At 33.2% G+C, this 19,473-nt stretch overlaps 3 protein-coding genes across 6 annotated transcripts in view; all 3 read left to right on the forward strand.

Moving 5' to 3' along the window:
• LOC105830993 overlaps positions 1-19,473 on the forward strand; it is a 151,806-nt gene continuing 132,333 nt past the window's right edge. Inside the window, exon 1 of the mRNA XM_036284615.1 lies at positions 1-699. The gene's annotated coding sequence lies outside the window, so the exon portion shown is untranslated. The remainder of the gene's footprint in view (positions 700-19,473) is intronic.
• On the forward strand, positions 9,405-11,979 carry LOC118644880. Of its 3 annotated transcripts, none has more exons than XR_004962665.1 (3): positions 9,405-9,675; positions 9,755-11,374; positions 11,458-11,979. XR_004962665.1 is itself a non-coding variant. In XM_036284614.1 (2 exons), the coding sequence occupies exons 1-2, from the start codon at positions 9,462-9,464 to the stop codon at positions 10,009-10,011; spliced, it is 471 nt and encodes a 156-aa protein (XP_036140507.1). In that variant the 5' UTR covers positions 9,405-9,461; the 3' UTR covers positions 10,012-11,979. The 3 variants fall into 3 exon arrangements, 1 of the variants encoding a protein (XP_036140507.1); XR_004962666.1 differs by having other exon boundaries at positions 9,755-11,170; positions 11,277-11,979; XM_036284614.1 differs by having other exon boundaries at positions 9,755-11,979.
• Positions 12,645-17,723, forward strand: LOC118644878. 2 transcript variants are annotated; one of them, XM_036284612.1, is made up of 3 exons: positions 12,645-14,758; positions 14,835-14,972; positions 15,060-17,723. In XM_036284612.1, exons 1-3 carry the CDS (start codon positions 14,723-14,725, stop codon positions 15,420-15,422), a joined length of 537 nt encoding a protein of 178 aa, XP_036140505.1. In that variant the 5' UTR covers positions 12,645-14,722; the 3' UTR covers positions 15,423-17,723. The 2 variants fall into 2 exon arrangements, with proteins under 2 accessions (XP_036140505.1, XP_036140504.1); XM_036284611.1 differs by having other exon boundaries at positions 12,645-14,972.

Below are 19,473 nucleotides of genomic sequence, written 5' to 3' on the forward strand. Positions count from 1 at the left end.
AATTTTTTATAATAAATGTATTTCTTTCTTAGGTTCACTTAGAAGCTATACTCATAAACTTGACAAAAAACTTTGGTTTTTTCCTTTCAACCGATTCTACTGGATGTTATGCACGCAGTGTGGAAGGAACTTTTCAAGACAGTTGTGCATTTTTGCTTACAACTTATAATTAAATGAATAAAATTTTGTAATAAAAATTGTTTTGAGTACCTAAAGACATGCACAATAAGTGAAAATCGCAAAAAGATCCATTGCTTAGTTTTATTAGAAAAAAATTATAAAAGAGTGCTTAATTTTCGCCTCCTAATGTAAACGCTCCCATTAACAGCTTTTCTCTGACATTTTTCACTTTTCTAATATCAAAAAATTTGCTTACTGAATTCTCTTTCTCTCTCTCCCCTTCTTCTCCTCCCCCCCTCTCTCTCTCTTTTACTCACTTATCCATTTATTCATTCATTTTGTGTACGTGTATTACAAACAACGTATTAAAAATACGATATTTAAAAAGAGCAAGTTCAGAGTTAATGAGCGTGAAAATTTCAGCAACCGTAACCGTAACTTCCTGTCGTATGACAAGATTTGTTTCTGACCGGAACAGTTTTATACCGTAATTCTTTGAAGAAGGAGTTCTCTGTATCGTCTCCGTGCTGCACAATTTAGTGATCTTTTCTGTTCTCGTGTAATTTCTTTGCGTCAGAGGTAAAAAAAGAATGCAACAGAGAATGTAGTTTATTAAATATTAATTTACATAAATTTATTATCTATTTTTGTATAATAATTACTGTTCAGTTTATTACCACTTTAAAATATAAATAACTATAATAACAACTATATTTTTTTTATATTCGTGTATTAAATAAATATTTTACATATTACGGTGTTGCTCATACAATACGTACCGAAACTTTTCAAATATAATTAAAAAATATTTCAAATAAAAAGTAAAACATTTTATATAATAACATTTTACTTTTATCTTTCAAAAATGTGTGTGTGTGTGTGTATGTGTGTGCGTGCGTATGTGGATACCATTAATATAAAGTTAAACATCTATTTGCAAAAGAGTATAATTATGATAAAAATAGTAATTTTTGACGTTTTAGCCTAATTCTATTTTTACACAATTCAAATTAACAATAAATATGTATACCTTGGTGAAAATAAAATGTAAAAAAAAACGTTAATAAAGCGGTAAAATGGAGTGTAAATCAAGTGTTAAGGGGGAGTGAATCTATTGTAATGAAAAAGTAATAAAAGCGTAAACAAAGCTTCCAGAAAGCATAAATTGGCACATTGAAACGTTAAGAAAGCATAGATTAATCGTTAAAAAAGCGTTAACAAAGCGTTATTGGAGTATTGCCAAACTCTTTGACAAGCATGAGCAAAACATTTCTGAATGTCAATGGAGTGTCATCGATCTCCTCAAAAAGTGTAAACAAAGCGATATTGGATTTTCCGACAAGTCTATATATTCAAATTAATTTTATTTTGTTATCAGGTCTTGTTAGAATAAATCAGGGACCCGGACGCACCGAAAACCGATAACCGGTTCATAACCGCCCGGGAAAAAAATATGTATAATTATATCATATTATATATAATTACATATAACAAGATTAATTTATATATTAATTTATATATAACCCAGGTAGCAAGCCCACGTCATTTTGACGTCCCGAAATGGTCATATCTGGTCATATGTCGTCAAAATGACCATTTTTTTACATGACCTAAAATTGACGCCATGATGACGTCATTTCGAAGTCATATTTCAGTCATGATCTGACGATTATTTTCCCAGACAGCACGCATCAAAAATCGGGACATAAAGACGTCGTTAAGACGTATTTTAGACACGATCTAAAGGTCTATACAATGAGATTTAAGGCGTAAGGCATAAGCATATTATATCAGCATATTATATTCAACTTTAAGAGAACTTTTTAAAGAAAACATTTAGATATCTTGGAAATGATGTCAAAATGGTCAAATTAACCATTTAAACGCTTTAAAGTATTAGTGCTAAATAGATTGCAATTTCCATCAAATTATTATATAAGGTTATGGAAAAAGTTAAATTTAACAATGAAATTAATAAGTAAATAAATTAATGCTATTTATTTTTAATGTTTTGCAAAATTTAATTGCTTTTATAAAAAAAAAATAATTGCGTCAGTTTATAACATATAGGTATATGTAGACATAACAAGTACCCATATCGATGATTCAAACTGGCGTAGCAGATAGAGTACAAGGTTCGTAATCCTAAGGTCCCGAGTTCAAAACCTACCAACGGCAAATAAGAATAAAATAAAATAAAATAATATAATTTAAATTTAATTAATTAATAAAAATTTATCCCAAATTTAGTATGTACTGTTGATAAAATAATTTAAAAAAAATGAAATTTTTATTTTATTTTTTTATCTCTAGTTGCAGTTTAAAGATATCCGATTTAAGAAATCTTTTAAATATTAATTTCATGATATCTTTCTGTTCTCAAAAAAACGACGCATTGGTTAACATTCTGACATTATATGTTATCTTTTAAAAGTCTCTTTATGTTATCATTTTCAGAAACAGGATATCTTTTAGAGATCTTTTTGACAACATATTGTTCACGTCATTCCATCACGTCAAAATACGGTACATTTTATGACGTCATTAATTTGTGACATTCGACCGTCATTTTAACGTCATGAGGGCGTCATTTCGTGACGTCAAGAATAGTCAGTAAATGACCATTTTGAGACGTCAAAATGACGTGAGCTTGCTACTTGGGAATTATATCAAAATATTTATAACTTTATATCGAATTATGCAATATTATATTTTTGAGTAAACAATTATATATAATTGTATCAAAATATTTATAACCTCATATTGAATTATACAACATTTTATTAAAATTACTTTTCGAGTAAATAAATATATATAATTATATCAAGATATTTATAAACCCATATTGAATTATACAGCATTATATTAGAATTCTTTTTTGATTAAATAATTGTATATAATTATATCAAAATATTAATTTATAACTTCATATCATATTATTCAAAGTTATATTAAAATTTTTTCAATTTAAATTATATACAAATTTATATATAATTGTATCAAATTAGGTATAATTATATTTATATATACTTTTATGTTTGATTAAAATATATATAATAATGTGTTTGCATTAAATTTGCATAAAAATACCATTTTTATATTATAGAATAAGTAATTTTATTTTCATATATGTGTTGTGGCCCTTATTGGATACACAGGTATTTGGGATCGTCTGTCGATACTTCTGCTTAAGCAACCGGGAGCGTTTCCCGGTGCGACGCCCGGTACACTGGAACCCCGCGTTAGCGGACTGTTCGGGGCTTTGGTCCGCTAACGCGGGGTTATCTCCTATTGCTTGGTTTCACTCCCACTCCGTGAAATACGCGACTGCATTGCTCATTGCTATCCCCACACACGCTACTCATGTGGGCCGAGTGCATATGGAGGGGATAGTTTCCGCTAACGCGGAATACGCTAACGCGGGGTTCTAGTGTATGTAGGCCGGGCGATGTCCGCGCGCGAGGCGTCATTTGACACCTTCTGTCGCTTGCAACATGCCGTATGTGAGTGTAATGCACTCACAACATATGTATGCGCGCGTACACAGAGTTTATCGTTCACATAATTGAAGCACAGAGATAGCATAGAGATACCACAAAGATTCAAAAAGAACTCATCAATATGTCATTAATTATGAATTCTTTTTGAGATGCAAAAAGAATTATTTTTATAAAAAAGATCTCAAAAATAATTCATAATTGGTGACATAATTGGTGACATACAATTGAATTCTTTTTGAACTCTGTGTGCTATCTGGGAAGATTAATTTCTATTGCATATTATAAATTTTATAATTTATAATATTTTATAATTTCACACAAATTCTAATTATAAATTTTTTTATTAATAATGTTGATTTATTTTATTGCAAAATTTGAGCAATATTTTTTTATATATGTATAAAATATTTTATATAAAAATGTTTATGTAAACGAATACAAGTATAAATCTTCTATTCATAAAAATATATTTTAATTTACCATATTTACCACAAAATGTGATCCAAATGGGACCCATTAAAAATTTGATCTAATTGTATTCAAAAACATATAATTATATATAATTATGTGTGCACATACACTGAGAGAAAAGTGTCTAGTATTTGCAATTATAATTGCATAGTAAAATAATTATAGTTGCAAATATAATTTTTATAGTTATTATTGTTATAATGTTAGTGCAAATAAAAAATATATGTATAGTTGTGCCAAACAGGGTAAAAATTTTACTGTAAATTATAATAGAAATAATGTACTAATATTGTTAAATTATAATAATTTAAAATAATAATTTAATAGAATATCAAATAGAAATAGTCAATCAAATTAACCATTTTTATATAATAAATGCAATCACAATTATGATAAATGTAATTAAATTTCTAACATTCTGTATTATATAAATTTAAAAAGTATATAGTTCGCCGCTAGGTGACGCACGCGGTACCTTTCTCCTAATGCAATTTACACTCCAAAGGTTACATAAGCAGACCACCCACGGTGACAGAAACTGAATCAGTCTATGCTATCGTATTGAGCTTTCGGGACATATGTATTTCTTATTACGTCTTAAAAATACATTTTAGCTGTCATGGCTAAATTTTAGCTTCGGTAACGAATTCTTTTTAAGAAAATTTATTAAATCCAAAAAACTAGCTCTCTGCCCGGGAAAAAATGTATATATCTAATTATATACATAAAATCCATACATAATTAGATCTACAAATTTATACAAAATTATATATAATTAGATATATACTTTTTACAATACCGAAACCATAACCGGAAACCATTAAATTATTTTCGTTTTACGATTTTCTTTCGGTGTATTTTCGGTTTTTGCAATTTATTTTTACATAATATAATTTTGTAGATCTAATTATGGATTTTGACCTGATCTAATTAGATCTAATTAGATCTACAAAGTTATACAAAATTATATATAATTAGATATATACATTTTTTCCCGGGCAGAGAGAAAAGTTTTTTCAGATTTAATAAATTTTCTTAAAAAGAATTTGTTATCGAAGTTAAAATTTAGCCATGACAGCTAAGATGTGTCTTTAAGACGTAATAAAAAAATACATATGTATTTCTGGTTTCTGTCACCGTGGGTGTTCTGCTTATGTAGCCTTTGGAGTGTAAATTGCATTAGGAGAAAGGTGCCGCGTGCGTCGTCTAGCGGCAATCCGCGAACTACATACTTTTTAAATTTATATAATATAGAATGTTAGAAATTTAATTACGTTTACCATAATTGTGATTGCATTTATTATATAAAGATGGTTAATTCAATTAACTATTTCTATTTGATATTCTACTATATTATTATTTTAAATTATTATAATTTATAGTAAAATTTGTACCCTATTTGGCACAACTATATGGTTATTTACACTAACATTATGGCAATAATAACTATAAAAATGATATTTGCAACTATAATTATTTTACTATGCAATTATAATTGCAATTACAAGATACTTTTCTTTTAGTGTATATGCACACATAATTAGATATAATCCCATATAGCACAAAATCTTGCAGTTATCTTGCAGTAACGTGGCAGAGACATTACAATCTTGCAGATTGCGAGTCAATGTCTCTGAAACATGGCAGAGACATTACAATCTTGCAGATTGCAAGTTAATGTCTTTGCGAGTGAGTCCCAGATGCGCACAGTAATAAACGGACACAGCAAGCTGAGTGAAACGGACACAGTAACAAACGGACACAGTGCGAAACGGACACAGTAACAAACGGATACAGACCAAATGCGCACAGAGCGAAACGGACACAGACCAAATGCGCACACTGCACATGCGCACAGACCAAATGCATACACGGAAAGTCGCAAACCCATGTGATGCAGTGAATGCTTTGCACGCACACACACACACACACACACACACACACACACACACACACACACACACACACACACACACACACACACACACACACACACACACGGGGAGGTGCAAGGGGGGCCTTCGGCCCCCCTCCCGCACCCACCCCGTCCAAGTCGCTAACCTATGTGGACTTTACTCTGCTTGCAATGTACATGGATTGCATTTGGTCCGTGCGCACGTGCAGTGTGCGCATGTGCAGTGTGCGCATTTGGTCCGTGTGCATTTGGTCCGTGCGCATTTGGTCTGTGTCCGTTTCGCACTGTGTCCGTTTCGCTCTGTGCGCATTTGGTCTGTGTCCGTTTCGCACTGTGTCCGTTTCGCTCTGTGCGCATTTGGTCTGTGTCCGTTTGTTACTGTGTCCTTTTGTTACTGTGTCCGTTTATTACTGTGTCCGTTTGGTCTGTGTCCGTTTGTTACTGTGTCCGTTTCACTCAGCCTGCTGTGTCCGTTTATTACTGTGCGCATCTGGGACGCTCCCGTCTCTGCAATATTGCAGTGATCACTAGTGAGGGCGCGTGTGTGCCATCGCAGCGTTATTGTATAATTGTATCGGAATAAATCGAAGTAAGGTGTACACGTGTTGGTTACTATAATCAGATTCTTTTACTTTATTACTTATTCTCGTTGTGCCTGAGTGTAGTGAATTTTAATCGAACAAAAAGCAAAACATTCATCGATTTGCATAAAGTAAGTAAAATAATTATTTTACTTAAGTAACTCCTTTAACAAAGCAAACTACTTTGAGGTTAGATTGCCTTGGTATTGCTTGTACAATAACATTTTTTGTTACATTACTTTATAAGTATAGTATTAATATATTTTTTGTTTTATTCACGGTAAATATCTCATATGTAACAAATATTAAGGTGCAAGGTACAGAAACGCATACAAGTGTGAACGTTGGTCCGACGTACGGCAGGTTGCTTTTGATTATTCGCCACGCGGTTAATGAAGTAGATTGCCACAACGGTCTGCATTGAATCTTGGTGAGAAATATACTTTTTTCTATTAATTTAATATTTTTAGCTCTACTTCATTGATACCTTTCAGACATTTATTGGTCGGAATAATTAATTTACTATATAAAATAAAAATGTTTATTTTTTTATGTATTATGGTATCATTCATAAATTAATAATCGTTTTTCAGAATCAACAGAATTATATTGATACCCAAACTATTTTGTTATTGTAAATATTATAATGAGAATTGCACGAAAAAGTAAACAGTCTTTATCAAAAAGGCACATTAGGCGTATTATTGCGGAAACAACAAATATAGAATTTGCAGGATGTTCACTTCCAGTTCAGACTATTACAAATAATTCTGATAATATAGATTTATTTGAAATAACAGATGTAACTGATGTAAATTACATAAAATTTCCATCGCAGAGTATAAATAGTACCATTGTTAATAAAAAAGATGAAACTTTACCTTTACATCATGAATTTGACAGTAAATCTGAAGAACAATATGGATCTATTGTTGAACAAGACAATAATGATAATTAATGGCCTATAGAAAATGCTATCACTAAAATGATAGCAAAAAATGATAATATAACATCCATTAATCTTCTTATAAACATTGATGGACTTCCATTGACAAAATCCTCAAATTCTACATTATGGCTGATTTTGTGTTCAAGTACAAATGATAATGCAGTGTATCTTATTGGAGCTTATTTTGGTAATGCAAAACCTAGTGATTCTAATACTTTTCTACAAAGCTTAGTAAATAATTTTATTCACTTAATAAATGAAGGCTTTCGTACACGCGATAAAATAATAAAAATCAGTCTGTTTGGCTTAATTTGCGACGCTCCAGCCAAAGTATTTGCTTTATGTATAAAGAATCACACCGGATTTCATAGTTGTACAAAATGTACAATTAAAGGGACATTTTCACATAATAAAGTTTGTTTTCCAAGTAGTAAAAATACATGTCATTTAAGAACGGATCAATTATTTCGTGCTAATGCTTATAAAAATTTTCAAACAAATTATTCTATTCTTAATAACATTCCCGGATTCTTACCAATATCTCATACTCCACTAGATTATATACATCTTTTATGTTTGGGAGTTGTTAAAAAAATAATATTTCTTTGGATAAAAGGACCACTTTCCGTTTAGGCTCAAGATTACTTACAAAAATATCATATTTATTAATTTCACTTAAAAATTCTACGCCAAATAATTTTGTAAGAAAACCAAGATCTCTGCAAGATGTAAAAATGTGGAAAGCAGTGGAATTTCGAAACTTTTTGTTATATACAGGACCCATTGTTTTACGTCATGTATTACAAGAAGACATATACAATCACTTTATTACACTTCATGTAGCAATAACGATCCTTGCAAGTCCAAGTCTGTGTTTTGGTGAGCTCATTATATACTTATGCAGAAGCTTTGCTCGAGAATTTTGTCGTTTCATTTGAAATATTATACGGAAAACAATACATTTTACATAATGTTCACAATTTATTACATTTATGCTCAGATGTGAGAATCTTTGGTCCATTAGATAATTTTAGCTCATTTCGATTTAAAAATTATATGACGATAATAAAGAAATTAATAAGAAAAAAATAAGAATACACCATTACAGCAACTGATTAGAAGATATCATGAAATTGAAAATATTTGCACTGCAATACCAAGATATAGTTCTGATCGGAAGTTATATATTTGCAAAGATATACATAATAATGGTTCCATTTCTGATATCAAACCAGATGAGATAAAATCGCAATATTTGCGCTTGACATGCGAGCAATTTGAAATACATTGTACCAAAGCTAGTGACAACTGCTGCTTTTTAAAAAGTGGTGACTGTATAATAGTACTTAACATTATTGAAGTCAAAAATAGTGATATTTATTTAATAGGAAAAAAGCTTAAGAATTTAAAACCTTTATACGTGTTACCGTGCAAGTCTAACGAATTTTCTATTACAGTAATGGCAATAAGCAATAATAAAACTTACGCTTACCCAATTTCAGAATTGAAGTGTAAAACATGGAGAATGCCCTTTGGAAATGATTTTTCTGTATTTGCAGTTTTTTCTCTAATTCATTCATAAAAATTTATTATTTAAATAATAAATTTTCTAAAATAATAAATTAAATAAAAATAAAATTAAATAAAAATAAGTTAAATAAATAATAAAAATAATAAATTATAAAAATTAGTAAATAAAATAAAATAAAAATTAAATAAAAATAATAGAAATATATATAATAATAGGATAAATTTTAAACAATAATAAATAAAATAATATAAAAGTCAAATAAAGATAATAAAAATAATAAATTTAAAAATTTTTATTTTTTGTATTTATAATTAAATTTCGTGCATTCTACACATTTATCAATATTTACAATATATTTACAAGGTATCTAAGACGTTATTATTATCCAATTGTGATGGAAGCGATTAAGAAATTCATCGTAGCGGAATTTGCTGATGGTCTTCAAATCATACCTGCAAAATGGCTAAATACCTCGAGAAACAAATGTATCTGGCCCAGTCATTACAAAACAATGCGCCGTTTACATTCAGCGATAATTACAGAAGAGCTGCCTAAAGATGAAACTGACTGGGATAAATTACTCATAAAAAGAATCTTTGGAAGCGCAGGTAATACCCATAAAAGTTATCAATTATTGTACACAGATAAATAACAATAAATTACATTTATAATATATTATTTATTTAGACACTTATGAAAAAGCCATGGAGAAATTAACACTAGCGCAAGATACATCAAATGTAGATACTGGGTTGTCATCTGACGAATTAAAACAGCGCAACAAAAAAAGGAGGCGTGAGAAGGCTAAACGAAAATTGTCCTCTTCATTGGAAGATGATTTACTTTGTTTTACTGAAAATAAAGAAAATTATCCACACGGGAATAAACAGCTACCACCATTTCCTGAATTGGACAAGTTTACACAGAAAAAACAAAAATCTTAGCCACAGCAAAATCTTGTTCATTATGAGGTAAATAATAATTAAACTAACTAGTTTTAATATATAATACTTTAAGTCTTTAAGAGATACTGCATTTTTATTTGTGAAAATAATATTTTTTTATAGGCCAACGCAAGCACGAGTGCACTAACTGAAGCAGAAAAGTGTACAAGTACCAAACAAATTAGTAACAACCAAGAGGAACGAACAAATAAAAATGCTGTGATTAATGGTAATTCTTCTAGAATAGATAATATCTATCTCTTATAAATGCAAAAAGTAAAGGAATACTATTTATTTAAAATTCATATTTTTATCGTTTATCATTATTGGAGTGCGAGACTTTGTGGTGTCGGTGAGCCGGGCCTTACCCCTATCACGACCGGCAATGTCGCGGATAGCAGCGGCGCACATGCGCTGCTTGTGGAGGGGAGAACGCCGCGTGCGTGACCTACCTCACTCTCTCGTCGTTCGTATCGGGACGTGTTCGTATCGGTACTCTGTACGATTGAAGTATTTTTGTGTTAAGTGTTAAAGAGGAATAAAGAGTATAGAGAAACCACATGCAGGATCTTTTTCGCAGCACACCCTCGAAACCTAATATCCTTCAATCATATCAGACCATGATATTTAAGACCGCAGTTTAATATTATCACATATTATTATTACAATAAATAATTTATTCTTACACAAATGTTTTTTTAGTTCCTTTAGAGTTTCAGAAACAAGTTGTGTCAAAACTAAATAAATTGATTTACAAGTTAAGTACAATAGAAAATCGCCTAGATGAATTAAAAGAACACGAATTGTCTGAAACTTATCAAACTGATTGTACTGAATTAGAATCTTGGCTCCCTGTAAAAACTCTAGAAGAACTTACAAAATTCGAAGAAAAATTAAAAGAAACACATTTTAAAAATCAATTGGTAAGATGTACACATAATATTAAAACTTGCTGGTAATATTTATTTAATGTTTATATTATTTGTTTTTCTTTTTTAGTTGAATACCTTAAAACTTCTTGGAGGAACATCAACTCATGTAATGATAGGCAATGTAATGAAAAAAATACTAACCAACGAATTGTCGGTTAAATTTAGTTGGGCCGGGATGAAGGGAAAACAAGCATTTAAGAACCAGAGTTTGATGAAAATTATTATGCGTACGTTTTCTATTTTTCATTAGATATTTTTATATAAAAAACGTTACCATTTTGTCTCTTTTCTCAATTTTGAAATATTTATTTACGTCGACAAATTATTTTTCAGAATCAGTTCGACTAGTACCGCAATACAGTCAAATATTGGACTCGGAATTAACAGAAATAATGGCAAAATGGCTGGCCATTATGGTTGCAAAGAGAAAGGTAAATATTATTTAAATAATTTTTATAAAAACTGCTTTATTCGAGACTGTATTAATTTATTTGATCGTTTTTTTTTTTTTCAGAAAACGTACTTCAATGGATCATTGAAACTGAAAAAGAAATATGCAGCTAGAATCCTGATTTTGTTTAAAACATTTACGTTTTTTCCTATAAATTTTATATACATGTAATATTTTATATGAGATTTTGGACATCAATAAATTTAAAAAGAAAAAAAAAATTTTAATACAATAGAAATATTATTTTTACTGTTTGTTGCAAATACATTCCCCTGCAACATAAATGCAATATTGCAAAGCAATATTACCAAAGCGGACATTTTTTCTTTGTCACAATATTGCTGCAACGTTGCAGCTACATTGTGCAATCACTCTGCAATATTACAATATTGCGGTGCAATATTTCTGCAATCTTTCTGCAATCTTTCTGTGCTATATGGGATTATATGTTTTTAAATACAATTAGATCAAATTTTTAATGGGTTCCATTTAATGAATCACATTTTTGTGGTAAATATGGTAAATTAAAATAGATTTTTATGAATAAAAGATTATTTACTTATACTTGTATTCATTTACATAAACATTTTTATATAAAATATTTTATACATATATAAAAAAATATTGCTCAAATTTTGCAATAAAATAAATCAACATTATTAATAAAAAAATTGTTTAATTAGAATTTGTCTGAAATTATATAATATTATAAATTATAAAATTTATAATATGCAATAGAAATTAATCTTCCCTGATAGCACACAGAGTTCAAAAAGAATTCAATTGTATGTTACCAATTATGTCACCAATTATGAATTCTTTTTGAGATCTTTTTTATAAAAATAATTCTTTTTGCATCTCAAAAAGAATTCATAATTGATGACATTTTATTGAGTTCTTTTTGAATCTCTGTGCTATCTCTGTGCTTCAATTATGTGAACGATAAACTCAGTGTACGCGCGCATACATATATGAAAATAAAATTACTTATTCTATAATATAAAAATGGTATTTTTATGCAAATTTAATGCAAACACATTATTATATATACTTTAATCAAACATAAAAGTATATATATAATTATATCTAATTTAATACAATTACATATAAATTTGTATATAATTTAAATTGAAAAAATTCTAATATAACTTTGAATAATATAATATTAAGTTATAAATATTTTGATATAATTATATATAATTATTTAATCAAAAATAAATTCTAAAATAATGCTGTATAATTCAATATAGGTTGTAACCGTGCTCGCGAGCGACGGCCAACTTCGCCCCGTCCCTGGTTGCGGCCCTGAGCCGCCCGGGTGTCGGCGCGACCGTTTCTCGCAAGGTTTTCTGCAAAAATATTCGATTGGGCGCCAGGTACGTTAAGCGTACCATTCTTCTCTTAATCTACGGGGGATTGCTCTTAAATTGACTAAGTCACGAAAAGAATAAGCCTCGTAAGCGACCGGGGCGTTAGCGGCTCCGATAGCCAGCTACTCAGCCCTAAAATGGCAGAGGGGGAGGTTCGGTGCGGGCGGATGGAATCAGGAAGGCGAGAGAACTATTACGACAACGTAAATTTAACAATAAGATTAACAAATATATTTAACAGTGGACGATACAAGATTATACAGCTCTGTTGAGCGGCGATTGTGGTTAGCGCGCGTTACATGCAGACGACCGCTTGGAATTAAATGTTGCGAATGCAGGATAATTAACGAACGGGTTATTCTGCGTACGCGGGAATTCTCCGACTTGCCTATGCTCTATCCAGCGTCGTTGGGGGAACGCCAAACTCCCGATAGGATAGCGGCTTCGCCAAGGACGAACGGGACAAACAGTAACTCCGAGCCCGCGCGGCACGCGACAGACTCGTGCTCTTCTGCACGTTAGAGAATCTCGCGAGCAATATGCGCGATAATTATTATTCGTTCGCCAACGAGGCGGTACAGGACAATTATATAAAATTTTACAAGAGCGCAATTGCAAAAGGACTCGCGATATAAATGCGACAAAGTAAATTGGATTTTACTACGTTATAAATGCGCGACAATTCACAGTGCGGTGTACGACAATAAATCGCGATACGATTACAAGACGAAGATACAATTGACTCGGTTGCGGATTGGGACGCACACGCAACGAAATTATAATACGACACGAACAGCATGCGGCGAATTCACGCGGGCGAGAGCGATCGGGCGAGGTAGCGAGGCTCCAATAATTTCGCGCTCTTATTTACTCAAACGCCGGAAAATACAGCAATAATTTCGCGAATTTTACGCGACTCGCCCAATCGCGAAATCGGTGGCTTTACAAAGCTATCGTGACGCTCGTCTCACCAAATCGCCTACTCCTCGTCTGCCTCGTCCGGATCGGGGTTGCGTCCGGTTCCTGCGTCCTCTCTTACAAGATATCTCGGCTCGGGATCTGGATTGCACGCACTATTCAATATAACGTCTGCAGCACGAGTGAAGAATCCTGGATCCCGCGGGGGCCGCGTACGGTAGTGCCTCGCGCCAAGTGTACGCGCGCGAGGCACTATCGTGCCTTTATTTATATGAGACGCCGTTTGCGAGATTTCGTAGATTATCGGATCTCAATAACGGCTGAATCGATTGATTTCTAAATAAGAGTAGAGGTAATAGGCGGGTTCTGAGCCAGACAATGGGGATGACGTCACTAGGGGGAAGGAGAGGGGGAAGGGTATGTTTTCGAAGATCCTTTGGATCCGCCGCCTCGCAGGTGTCAGATAAGGGAAGGAGTTTCATAATATCTTATATATATATATTTATTTATTTTGTAAATTTAATCTTTTTTTATTACTGTGAATATTGATATTTCCGGTTCCCAAAAACATTTAATACGTAGTCATTTTATTCGAAGATATGTAAGTACACTGCCGAACAATGATTCGACCCATTCCCTAGCGAGTTTATCTAGGACTTGTTCTATATAAATTTTGCTAGGATGGAATGGGTTGAATCATTGTCCGGCAGTGTACACAGATTTTCTTCGACTCGAAACTTTATCGTCACATCGATATTAAATTTTATTGCATTCGGATACTTTTGCCGACGTGCTCGACGGAAAAAGCCTACAGTTGCGTTTGATATTACCCCAAAATAAAAATTTTTCGATACAATTGAACACGTTTTCATATGTCGAAGCCCATAGGCTTATTAGTTGTAAACAAGTATCATGGATATATATATATGGCGAGACTCTTAGAGTAACTCTTAGACCAAAAAGATCAAGCGTTCGAGATCGCAGCTCAGTCGTCGAAGTTTTTCTGAAAGTGAAATTTAATTATTAAAATATATTGCAAGATGCGTACTGTACAGATTATATATCCAGTAGAAGGTGTAAGTATAAGTGACAGTGCAAGTTTTATGTGCGGTAAAGTGTATAGATTTAATAATAATTTTTAAAATTTTACAGTTTGTATACGTAGACGAGACACCAATTACAGGTGTCACATTTGCCAATAGTATTACGGTACCACTACTTCCACAACAAAATCAAATGTATATACCATTGAGTAATTTAATTTCGGTGCGCGGTTCCGTAGGACCACAGGTAAGTTGTAGATTATTCAATTTAATGTCATTATATATATATATATATATATATAAAATTATAATTACAATTATAAATTTTTTACAGCCGTGGTTTCCCTACGCTGATATACACATCCCCGGCTTTATCAATATCGAAAAGAAAATCTGGACGCAATACTTTAGGAAGATCAATCAGGACCATAATGATGATCTAATAAACCATTCTTATGGAGAATTTGGCATGGCCGACGTATTTGATTTGCGCAAATTGTTTAATATGGAGCCGCTGGTTGACGAGGATTTGGAAGATTGGAGTCGCGATGAAATTGCACCGATTAATGAGTCTGGAGCCTCTAATCAGCGATTTAGAAATTTAAGAATAGTTTTTTTAAACAACATACATTTATATTTTTATATTTATACTTTTGCATTAACTATTTTTTTTATTTTATATGTAATAATTAATTAAGAATATATGTTATTTAAAAAATAAAAAATAAAAATAAAAATTTAGTCAGTCTCTCTTACATTTGTCTACTCATCACCATACTATCCTTTCACTTTTTATCTCGTATTATTATTATTATTATTATTATTATTATTATTATTATTATTATTATTATCATTATATATATATATATCATAGTTGACATGTTTGCTGAAAAACTTAAGAATACGTTTAATATTCACTCTCCAAAAATTTCTTTATTACGATTGAGCATATGTCGAAGCTCAAGCGGTCCACAGACTTCAAAGATCACGTGACTATTTACAAATAGTATGGGTATATATGACGATACCCTTAAAGCATCCCTTTAGAGCTACGGATCATAGGTTCGAGTTATAGTCGGTTTGTCAAAACGTGAAACCTACACAAATTTTCAACGCGGGTTAAACGAATCTGCGTTTTTTTTACATATAATGGAAAATTTCGAACAAGTAGAACGCGAACTCTTAGAACAAGTAAATGGAGTTGCTACATTGAGCGAATTTTTTACATGGCTACAACAATGTGAGGAATGCATCGAACAGCTCGGGGAACGCAATCGTGCCAAGCGTCTTCGACTAGCTGTTGGACAGAGACAATCTTTGGTAGCGAGAATCGCGCGACTCGAGGGTGAAAAAACGCGACTGCAAAGACGTTTTATACACGTAGGTGGTAATTACGCGAGCACTAGTGACAATAGCGATAACGCGAGACTTGAGTGGCGTGAAATAGATACTGCGTTCAAGAGCCGTATCTTAACCGGTGTAATAATTAATGTGCATCACATCGAACCACGTCAATTTTTAGAAGAAGCTAAAAACATTGTGCTCGAGCGAGTGCAGGAGGCAATAAACGTACACGATAGTGTAAAAGTAAATACTGCATTCAATGGCGAATTCGTAGCGGGGGATAAACGTGCCAATAAGAGTGTGAATACAAAAAATTATGCATTCTTCCAAGTATCAGATTTAAACGAATGGTACCAGCGATATGTTATCGAGGCCACGTTAGCAAAACTCGAAGAATTCCAAGAGCGTGACAGCGGGTGGGCGTTGTCGCGTATATTAAATTTAACTGTAAATATAAATAAATACAATCCGATGCGTGCGGGATGTCAGATTACATTACCGAAGCATATTATGTTAAAAAAAGCGGTGATTAACGTGCAATCAGAAGACAATGCGTGCTTCGCATGGTCGGTGGTTGCTGCTTTGCATCCTACACAAGATCATCCTGCTCGGAAATCATCGTATCCGCATTACAGTGCGATTCTGAATTTCGGAGACATAGAGTTTCCAGTCGCGCTGAAGGATATTAGAAAATTTGAACGACTTAACAATAATATTTCAATCAATGTATATGGCATCGAAGAGGATAGATTTGTCCCCCTGCGACTCTCCGACGAAAAGAAGGAGAAGCATGTAAATTTGTTATACATGCAAGATAACGAAGGCAACGTGGGACACTTCATGCTGATAAAAAATTTATCCCGACTTATAAGCTCGCAATTGAGCAAGAATAAATGTAGAAAATACATTTGTGATCGGTAAGTAATAATTCATTTATAAAAACGTGTTTATAATTTTATTAAATAGTAAAAATAAAATTTCTTTGTTATTCGCAGGTGCTTGCACTACTTCGATTCCGAAGAAAAATTACAATTGCATGCTGTAGACTGCCATCGGATGAATGACTGTGCCATACTATTGCCGAGTGAACAGAAAAAGTGGTTAAAGTTCCACAACCACAAGAACAAAGAACGGCTTCCCTTCGTCGTGTACGCTGATTTGGAGTGCATACTGCAAAAGACGCAACCTGACACGGAGCGAGAGTCGTATACATACCAGCATCACCAGGTATTCAGCATTGGATATTACGTGCGATGTTCATACGACGACGCGTTATCCGTGTATCGGTTTCATCGTGATCCCGATTGCATATCATGGTTCGCAAAACAATTAGAAGAATTGGCGCATAACGTTAAGGCTCGTTTATCCGCTAATGTTCCCATGAACACGTTGTCGAAGGAACAGTGGCAGACGTACCGTAGCGCGACGCATTGTCACATCTGTGATAAACCGTTTACGCCAGATGATACGCGGGTGCGCGATCATTGTCATATAACCGGTAGATATCGTGGTCCCGCGCATTCAAATTGTAATCTAAATTATAAAAATTCATTTTATATTCCAATAGTTTTTCACAATTTATCCGGTTACGATTCACATTTTATAATAAAGGAAATAGCAAGTGCGTTCGAAGGCTGCGTTAATCTGCTACCAATAACAAAAGAAAAATATATTTCTTTTACTAAATTTGTTAAAGATACTACCGAAAAAGACTCGCGAAATTATATAGGGTTACGATTTATAGATTCATACAGATTCCTTAACACCAGTCTCGATAAATTAGCATCGTATCTCAATATCGATAAATTAAAAATTGTACGGTCTGAATTTGCAAACCTATCTAATGAAGAATTTAGTTTATTAACTCGAAAAGGTGTATTTCCCTACGAGTACGTAGATTGCATAAATAAGCTGCAGGACACGTGTTTACCGCCGCGCGAATCATTTTTCAGTTCTTTGACTGGTGATACGGTATCTGAGAGCGATTACGTGCACGCCGAAAACGTCTGGAGGCGATTCTCCATCCATACCTTAGGCGAATATAGCGATTTATATTTGAAAACAGATGTTTTATTATTAGCGGATATTTTTGAAAATTTTCGCGACACGTGTATCAAAAGTTATGGTCTCGATCCCGCGCATTATTACACATTACCGGGTTTCACGTGGGACGCCATGCTGAAATATACACGTGTCAATTTTGAGCTACTTACAGATATCGATATGGTATTGTTTATAGAACGCGGTATACGTGGCGGTCTCAGCCAATGTTCAGGCAGATATGCGCGAGCTAATAATAAGTACATGCAATCGTACAATTTATCAAAACCATCGTCATACCTTATGTACTTTGACGTCAATAATTTGTACGGATGGGCAATGTGTCAACCTTTGCCTTACGCTAAATTTCAATGGGTTGAAGATATTTCAAATTTTGACGTAAACGCGATTGCCACAGATTCGCCCACGGGTTACATTCTCGAAGTCGATATCGAGTATCCTCAGGACCTTCACGACGTGCACGCCGATCTACCATTCTGCCCAACGCGCGACAAACCGCCCGGTACGCGAGAGGAGAAACTGCTTGCAACTGTTTACGATAAAAAGCGTTACATTATTCATTATCGTAACCTGCAGCAGTGCATGCGCCACGGTCTTCGCGTAACACAAATACACCGCGTATTACAATTCTCCCAATCTGCATGGCTTTGCGAGTACATAGAATTAAACACACGATTTCGAACCCTCGCGAAAAACGACTTTGAAAAAAATTTATATAAACTCATGAACAACGCAGTATTCGGTAAAACAATGGAAAATGTACGCAATCATGTTAATGTAAAACTTTTGACGAAATGGGAGGGACGGTACGGCGCGGAAGCAATGATTGCTAGACCGAATTTTCACAGTAGAAGCATATTTTCAGAGAGTTTAATCGCTATCGAATTGCGTAATCTCGAGGTAAAATTCAACAAACCGATCTACGTAGGGATGTGTATACTCGACATATCAAAAATCTGCTTGTACGAATTTCACCACGAGTACATGTTACCGCTGTATCGCGACAAATGTAGAGTTATGTACACCGACACCGACAGTCTCGTATACCACGTCGAGTGTGAGAATATTTATGAAAACATGAGGCGCGATATTGCCAGATTCGACACGAGCGATTATCCGATCGACAACGCGTACGGTATGCCTCTCGAGAATAAAAAAGTACCAGGTTTAATGAAAGACGAGAACAATGGTGCCATCATGACAGAGTTCGTTGGACTTAGGGCAAAGATGTACGCGTTGAAGGTGGATGGGAAAAAGGATACTAAAAAGGCTAAAGGTGTCAAGAGCAGCGTCGTCGCGCGAACTATAACATTTGACGATTACACGCGCTGTCTCCACAACGA

This window comes from Monomorium pharaonis, chromosome 3 (assembly GCF_013373865.1).
Source record: "Monomorium pharaonis isolate MP-MQ-018 chromosome 3, ASM1337386v2, whole genome shotgun sequence".
Classification (NCBI taxonomy): domain Eukaryota; kingdom Metazoa; phylum Arthropoda; class Insecta; order Hymenoptera; family Formicidae; genus Monomorium; species Monomorium pharaonis.